Source organism: Myotis brandtii, unplaced genomic scaffold, assembly GCF_000412655.1.
Source record: "Myotis brandtii unplaced genomic scaffold, ASM41265v1 scaffold690, whole genome shotgun sequence".
NCBI lineage: Eukaryota > Metazoa > Chordata > Mammalia > Chiroptera > Vespertilionidae > Myotis > Myotis brandtii.
Window position 1 is genome coordinate 78,418 of NW_005370701.1, and position 8,834 is coordinate 87,251.

General features: G+C 46.7%; 1 protein-coding gene across 1 annotated transcript in view; it reads left to right on the forward strand.

Moving 5' to 3' along the window:
- Positions 1-1,519: 1,519 nt before the first annotated feature.
- The window catches only part of IL1B (interleukin 1, beta), an 8,755-nt gene continuing 1,440 nt past the window's right edge, over positions 1,520-8,834 (forward strand). Inside the window, exons 1-6 of the mRNA XM_005881813.2 lie at positions 1,520-1,603; positions 2,012-2,073; positions 2,583-2,634; positions 3,892-4,096; positions 7,214-7,372; positions 8,616-8,746. Coding sequence (XP_005881875.1) covers positions 2,027-2,073; positions 2,583-2,634; positions 3,892-4,096; positions 7,214-7,372; positions 8,616-8,746 — 594 coding nt within the window. The 5' untranslated portion in view covers positions 1,520-1,603; positions 2,012-2,026. The remainder of the gene's footprint in view (positions 1,604-2,011; positions 2,074-2,582; positions 2,635-3,891; positions 4,097-7,213; positions 7,373-8,615; positions 8,747-8,834) is intronic.

An 8,834-nucleotide genomic window follows, 5' to 3' on the forward strand; every position in this document is an offset into this window, starting at 1 on the left:
AAAGCTGTGGTACATTTACATAATGGAATACTAAGCAGCTCTAAAAAAGAAGGAAATCTTACCCTTTGAGACAGCATGGAGAGACCTGGCGAGTATTATGCTAAGCGAAATAAGCCAGTCAGAGAAAGACAAATATCACATGTTCTCACTTACATGTGGAATCTAATGACCAAAATAACCTGACAAACAAAATAGAACCAGAGGCCTGGAAGCCTGGAACAGACTGATGAATCTCAGAGAGAACAGGGGAGGAGATGGGAAGAGATTAACCAAAGAATTTATATGCCTCTATGCATAACACAGACAATAGTGCGGAGAAGGCCTGGGGTGGAGCAGGAGCTGGGTGGAAGGGGGCAAAGGGGTGAAATGGAGGACATCTGTAATAATGTCAACAATAAAAATAAACTTTAAGAAATTGTAGAAAGTTCTATAAAAAGTCTGTTATGGGCTGGGGGGGAATGGGGCACATCTGTAATACTCTCAAAAATAATTATTTTTAAAAAAGGAACCAAAGGCTGCTTGGCAAGTACGCCCACTGGGCTGCCCTTGCCCCGCAGTAGAATCCCTGGCTCTCCTGCCTGTGAGTCAGAGGCCCTCTCCCTTGGACAGTGCAGAGCAAGCACAGCAGCTGGCACATCGTAGGCACACGCTTATTTGAGAGAAAACACTGTCAAATTTCCCGCTCACCCACTCAGGCAGCACACATTCACTGTCTGAGTTCGCATACCAGGAAGTGTGGTAGACACAGCTTCAAAAGGTTCCCAGCCTCCTGCGGGACCACATGAGTGAGCAAGGTTTCAATTCAGTGCTGTGATGCGTGCGATGATACAGATGGGCCAAAGCAGGCCAGGAAGGCCCTGTTCCTAGACTCCATGAACCAGTTGTGAGCCAGCTACTCATTCATATTCTAAAATGTGAGGGCTGTCCCGAGGCAGGCACTGCATTGGGGTCTGGTGCATTTCTGTATCCTAACAACAAAATATCTGAAAGAGAAGTAAAGAAAACAACCCCACTGACAATAGCACCAAAAATAATAAAATAGGGGTAAATTTAACCAAGAAAGAGAAAGATCTGTACCCTGAAAACTATGAGACATTGATGAGATGAATTGAAAAAGACACAAAGAAATGGAAAGATATCCTATGTTCATGGATTGGAAGAATTAATGTCGTTAACATATTCATTCTACCTAAAGCAATCTACAGATTCATTGCAATACCTACAAAATTCCAATTAAAACTTTCTCTAACCTAGGAAAATCCCTCAATAAGAGTGACATGGTCTGCATAATGGTTGTAGAAGACAATGTTTATTTGCATGAGGACACGTGTGCTTATGTGTCTCAGGTCATGGCCACTTGCCCTTCCATGGACTGGAGAATTCGTTCAGTTTGCCTTCTCCCAGAAGTTACCATCATCCTCTTTTTTAAACTTGGTTGTGACACCAGTTAACCAAAGGGGAAATTTCTCAGCTCGGAAATTTCTCTTCACTTCTGCTTTTGAAGGCCATAAAACTGAGGGAGAAATTGGCAGGCGGCGTTCCTCTCCGAGGCGAGACGGGCTAGTCCAGAACTCTGTTCTCTCCGCCAATCTTCATTGCTCAGGTATGACTTCAACCAACTCTTTTATGATCAGGTCCTAAGGGGTCTCTCTGTCTCTCCGCTTCTGTCTGCCTCCTTCTCTCCCTCAATGCCTGAGGGCTGGGTTTATTTGCACAAATGCCAGGTGTACGGTTATGCTATGATTTGTGAAGTATTCTGGAACGAACACTGCTTATAGCAGCTGACCCCTGAGAGGTCAGGGTCAAAGCCCCTGCTCCCAACAGATGCGCTCCTGATTCGAGTTTGGTTTAGCAAAGGTTTCCCTCTGGGCCCAAAGGGAGGTTCTTTCATACATCTGTTCGTTCATTCGAAGATTGTTTCCTTGCCTGCTGTTCATGTACTAGGTGCTGAGGGAAACTCACCTGCAGGCGGGCATGGCACGTGCCTCTCATTTTTCCCCTCTTCACACAGGTTTCTGAAGCAGCCATGGCAGCAGTGCCTGAACTCACCAATGAAGTGATGGCTTACTACAGGTCAGTGGGGAGACTGAGACCGGTGGGGGAGCAGGGCTCCTCGTTCAAGAGTGCAGTGTTGTCTGTGTGTGGAGACCAGCTTTGTTCCCACTCTACGCCCTTCAGTGGCAAGCAGGGTTTCAGTTAGCCTGGTTTAAATGCTGATTTCCCCCAACAAGCCCGGCCTTGGGGCCCACGGGCACCCCGGTGCTGTTGCCGGGCTTCCTGCAGACGGCAGGAGGGCAGAGAAGATGCCAGGCGGGCGGCACAGGGTGAAGTTCAGCTTCAGTGGGAGGGAAGGCTCAGATTTTAGGGCCTGGACATTAGGCCCCAGGACCCCTCAGGGAGCACCCACACCTGTCCTGCCACCTGGGAGTCCCATGCATATCCTCACGGGACTTGCCAGCTTCCAGCAGCCATACGGGACATGCTGCTTATAGTTCCCTATGAACAGGAATGACTGTTTGCAGGAAGGAAGAATAAGCTTGTCTGGGAGACATAATTGAGCAGTGTCTCTGATTTTATTACAGTGACAATGAGAATGACCTGTTCTTTGAGGCTGATGGCCCACAACAGACTAAGGTAAGACCAGGAGCTTAGATCCAACCCATGGAGGGGCTTTGAGCTGGGAAAGGCTCAAGGGAAAGGGTCTGGGACACCTTGACCCTGTGGTATTTTGTGATAGAATGACTGTCACGTCTTCCAGTGAGACCGGTGCAGGCCATGCTGACCTGGCCACTGTGCGGCTCCCACACCACACCATCGCTCACTAAGGCTTGGTGATGGCGCCATGCTTACAGAGGGCCAGGGGCACGTCAGTGGTGATAGGTTTGCTGTGTGATGTCAGAAAGACAGCCAAGGCTGCAAGGGGCTTCAACACAAATTTGATTCTCCTTTTAGGAGAGGGCCTCAGCCTGCATACTCCCTGGAGCCAAGTTCTGAGACCCAGAGGAGATAACCTTGAGAGTTAACATGTCTGCCCCCCTTTGAGGTGGAAGAGTTTTTTACTCCCTGGCGTAGAGTTAAGGACAAGATGTAGATGATGTAACCAAAATGATGAATAGGGAGTTGAAAGAAAATCACTCACTTGCTGTTTGATCTTAGACAAGTCATTTCACCGTTTTGGGTCTCGCCTGAAATGTTTGGAAACCAGCATAACTGGTTTAGTCCCGCCCAGAGTGGGGCGTGGCCTCTCCCTCAGGCCCTTTGCCTCTCCCAGCCACCTGTCAGTCACAGGTCGAATAGTCAGCATTCCTCTGTGCCATTAAAGGTCTCTCCACTGTCTCTCAAGCTTTTAAACATTAGGACAACCTCGGTAAACCTTATTACAGTTACACAGTTTCTCCAATAACAGCAAAGTGGTAACACACTTTACAAATAGCAACCACTTTTAACGTATTTGCAGAATGCTTATGAAACAGCATTCTGGAAAATATTAATTAAAAATTTGCTGAATGAGCACAGATGTATAGAAAATATTATAATCACCACTGACATAAAAATTTAAATGCATAGTGTTAGAGTATTAGGGATTCAAAAAGGTATAACGTGTAAAAAGGTAGAAACTTATGGTTAGTGGAGCAGCTGTACAAAAGATACACAAGGTACGAACGGGATTTATTCAAAAAGAATGCCACAATTGGCATCAAAAAGCCCACATTCTGGCCTCTAACCTGCCATGTGCCCTTGGGTAGGCCACCTAACCTCCTGGACTTTAGAGAGACGCGAGTCTTTCCATAGAAGCTCGGTTATATCTCAGGGTCCTCCCACCCCTCTGATGACAACACGGTTCTCTGGCCTGGCCACCTCAACATGCTCCCTTCCCTGGTCTTCCCACAGTGCTCCTTCCAAGACCTGGACCTCAGCCCTCTGGGAGATGGGGGAATCCAGCTGAAAGTTTCCCACCAGCTCTGCAACTCCAGCTTCAGGCGGGCCGTGTCGGTCGTCATTGCCGTGGAGAAGCTGAGGAAAGTGCCCATGTTCTGCCCAAAGGACTTCCAGGATGACGACCTGCGGAGCCTCTTCTTCTTCATCTTTAAAGAAGGTACTTCTGAGCGCTCAGGGCAGACAGATCTCTGCTCACTTCCTTCTCTGTGTCCATAACTCAACGATCAATTAAACTCCCCCGGAGCTGAAACCCTGGTGAATGAAAAGGGCGACATAGCAGACCCGAGAAGCTCAGGAGGCCACATGCAGGCCTGGAAAGCTTGGTGACCCAGAGGAACCGCCCAGGATGGTCTGGTTACAAATTGCTAACTGGGCGGTCATGTGGGCCATAAAGTCCCAAGCTTGTAGCTTCCTTAGCAAATGTCAGTCTTTGCCTTAAGGAACCCTGTCCATTGTTCTTGTGCTTCTCAGGAGAGCACACTTTTGAAATGTCAGAGTGATTTTCTTTCCTTATGCCCGAGGGGCACAACTATAGACACCAAGGCAGGAGACCACAGACCCCCTTATTGTCCTCTTGTTCCCATCTACCATCTCTATGTCTCTATGTGCTGCAAATGGTAATTGTTAACTGTCCCGTAGCCACCAAGGTAAAGGAAGTGTGTGTCTCTCCATTTTGTTTTTATCTAATCCCAAAGATATCCCTGTTCTGCTTTCTCCTGCCCCCTACATCTACCACCAATGCAATCTTACCTGCATTATCTCCTTTGATTCTACTGCATAAAATAAGCTGCAAAACTACTCCTGCCCTGGCCATTGTAGTCAGTAGTTAGAGTATCAGCATGCAGACCAGAGGGTTGTGGGTTCAATTCCCAGTCAAGGGCATGTACCTGGGTTGCAGGTTTGATCCCCGACTTCAATTGGGGGGGGATGTGCAGGAGGCAACCGATCCATGTGTCTCTCTCACATTGATCTCTCTCCTCTCTTCCTCTCCCCCCTCCCTTCCACGCTTTCTTAAAATCAATGAGAAAAATATCTTCTGCTGGGGATTAACGACAACCGAAAACTGCTATTCTCCAGAGCATTTTTTCAATTTGTTGACATTGTGCTTCAGGCATGTCCTCAACATCTGGGCTCAGATAAACTCTTATAAAGCTTTCTACAGAACTGGATGTTCTCTTGTCAACATGTGTTTGGCATAGCCAACAGGATTCTAAATAAGCCCACCCAGGACCACCCTGTGACCCCGGACCCGGAGCTAGGTACCAGCAGGGGCCCACTGAGCCCCACTGGTTCCTGCTTCGCATCAGGTGATCTTGGGTGAGTTTCCTCTTAGAATCTTGAGCCTCCTTTTGCTTGAGGTTGTAGGTCCGACTTTATTTGAGCTGTTATTAGAAAACCCTTGAGGTAACACTATAAGATAAAGGTGTGGTAACCCAGGGACTGGAGGAAAATCAAAGACTACTTTGGTTATTTTTTTTTCTTTTGTTTAAATATATTTTTATTGATTTCAGAGAGGAAGGGAGAGGGAGAGAGAGATAGAAACATCAATGATGAGAAAGAATCATTGATCAGCTGCCTCCGGCACCCTCCCACACCCCAACTAGGGATCGAGTTCATAACCTGGACATTTGCTCTTGATCAGAAGTGAACGTGGGACCCTTCGGTCCACAGGCCAACGTTCTATCCACTGAACCAAACCAGCTAGGGCTAAAATTTATTTTTCAATTATAACTGGCATAAAAAGTTATGTTAGTTTCAGGTGTACAGCATAGTGATTAGACATTTAAATACCTTATGTGGTGACCCCCCATAAGTCTAGTACCCATCTGACACCATACATAGTTATAATATTATTGACTAATCCCCTATGCTGTACTTTACATCCTGTGACTGTTTTTATATCTGGCAATTTGTATGTCTTAATCCCTTCACTTTTTTCACCCATCACCCCAACCTCCCTCCCATCTGGCAACCATCAGTTTGTTCTCTGTATCTATGTTTCTGTTTGTTCATTTATTTTGTTTTTTAGATTCCACATATAAGTGAAATCATATGGCATTTGTCTCAAGCTGCTCCACTCTATCTTCTGCTTTCTTGCATGGACTTGCCCTCCTTTCTTCCTCTCTCTTCTCTTGCCCCTACATCTCCTCCACCACCACTCCCTAGTGGCCTAGAGGAAACTGAGAATAGAAAGCAAGACTAGAATAAACTGGGGAAACGAGAAATATTGGCAGCTCCCTTTAGGGAAAGCCAGTGCAGGCAGGGGAAACTAGCAATGGTATACATTCCTTGGACTAGAACAGAATTAAGGAATCTAACTAGAGATTTCCCTGATCCTCTCCAAGACTCTAATGGATTAACAAAGGAACTTGATTTAACTATTAGAACATATGAAAATAGTAATTTGGATGATCAATTATCTAAAACTATCTAAAAAGGGGGGTGGGGGGAGATAAAGCTATAAAATTGTGGATATATAGCTCCAGCAACTCAGCAATCAGGCCAGACCTCACCAAAGGCCTCCTTAACAGGGGAAGGAATGTGCTTCTATGGTAGAAAGCCAGGGCACCTTAAGAAGGATTGTAGAAAACTGAAATGGGATTTAGAAAAAGAAGAGAAACAGATGCACTGAGAGGACATTTCCCAGTCTTACCAATACCTTAGGAAAAAATTAAATTACCATAAAAGGGGAAACTTCAAAGGCCCTTTGATTCTAATGTGTACAGACGGACCTGCCAAACTGTCATTCTCCTGGAACACTTTCTCAGTCTGTTGAGATCTTGCTTCCGGGCATGTCCTCAAATTCTTGGTTCAGATAAACTCTTCGAACATTCCTTCATCACTGCCCTTTACAATATTAGGCCCATCGGTGGGAGGAAGACAGAGAAGCCTAGACACCAAATTGATCATCTCTTAGTTGAAACTATTCTCAAAATAAGACCTTGATAACTACTCACATTTGCAAATCAGTCCGTCATTCTCGGAATGCTTCCTCTTACATTATCTCCTGCGCATTTCACGCCCTTATTGGCCCAGTATTATTGGATCACCATTTTACTTAAGTCGCTCTATTGCTCATCCATAGCAAGCAACAGTGCTGAAGCTTGAACCCATGTCTTAAGGTGCCACATCCGATGTTCTTTCCCGTCCTAACTTCCTCCCCACTGTGTTACAATTTCTTGAGCTGTGTGTGTCCTCCAACAAGCCCACTGCCTCTCATCAGGCCTGCCCTGCTCTCTTTGTACCTAAACAATGCATGTGCTCCACATTTCAGAATCCATTGACTGCATGTGGGATGGCAGTTACGAGTGTGATGCATCCCTCCAATCGCTGCACTGCAGGCTCCGGGACATCAACCAAAAATCCCTGGTGCTGTCTGGACCACATGAGCTGCAGGCTCTTCACCTGAATGGACAGGATGTGAACCAACAAGGTAAGTGGGAAATCTTGATTCCTCTTTTGGCACCCTGGCAGCTTGCTAGTCACCCACATTTTCAACAAAGTAGAATATTAAGGCAAATTATCAACATCAGTGAAAACAACATGTTATAAAAACATATAAGGTGTTTTTTTTGGGGGGGGAGGGGGGTCCCAGCAATGACACCAGATAGATTCCCTTAGCATATTCATTTTCTGGCAAGAGATGTAACTGTAAGAAATTAGACTGCTCAAGCACATTAGGATCATGGTCCGGCCAAGTCATCTAACAACAGTACGATATCAGTGCTTGCATTAGAAAGGGGACATTGGATGGACATGACCTAACTGCCTGTGGGTTCTTGTTTCCTGTGGTTGAGGTTGAAAGTAGAATGGTGAAGAGATAATGTGTCTACTCCCATTTCCAGCCCTGCCCCTGTGCTCCTAACAGCCTTCCTACCCAACACCAGATAGGCCCTTATAGGGAAACTTCACTGACAAGCAGAAATGTTTATCTCTCTGCTATAACTGGAAAATCTTCCAAGTCTAGGGAGCCCATTAGCTGTGGGATCTGCCTGGCACCCTGCCACCATGGCTGAGCCCTATGTGCAGGGGTGTGGCCACGGGAGCTGCTGAAAGGAGCAGTGTGTTCCCTTCCAGGGTTGCTGACCTTGGAGAGAGGCACCCCTGGGGGGAGCATCTTGCTCTCAGCCAGGCCAGAACAATCCTGTTTCTTTAGAACTGGGTTGTGAGCATGACCTTAGGGCCTCCAAGTGAAACCATTGTGACTAAGGAAGATTAACATGAGTGTCTGTCTTTGCAGCCACTTGTCCCAGCTAAGCCTCACCTCGCCCAAGTTCTTCCCACTTGTTGCTCTACATCTTGGAATAGATGTGTGCCTGGTTTCTTTCAGGAGGCCAGCTTAACCTCTTTGCTTGCCTTTCACATTGATCAAATCATTCTGCTCGTGAGATGGGCCCATCATCACATGACAAGATGGCTTCCTTCCTTCCTTCAATTTTTAAAAATTAGACCCCCTAACTCTTCCCTGCCACTGTAATAGGCTCTGGGAAGTCCCCAGACCTTCTCTGGGAAAAACTGGAATCAACCAACTGACCCTGCTATAACCAGTGAGAATCCATAGGGAGGTTCTTACAGAAGAGCCTAAATTAGACGAGTCTTGGGCTTGGGGTCCAGTGATTGGGCCAACCCTGCCCTGCTGTGCATCCCTGAGCACAAGGCCCCTCTTCTTCCTCCAGTGGTGTTCTGCATGACCTTCGTGCCAGGAGACGAGAATATCGACAAGATACCCGTGGCCTTGGGTATCAAGGAAAAGAACCTGTACCTGTCTTGCGTGGTGAAGGACAAGAAGCCCACCCTGCAGCTGGAGGTGAGTGAGCACCAGCAGCCAAAGGCCCTTCTCAACTCCTCTGAAGCACCCCTAGCCATCACTGACTTCCAAGACAACCACATTCTCT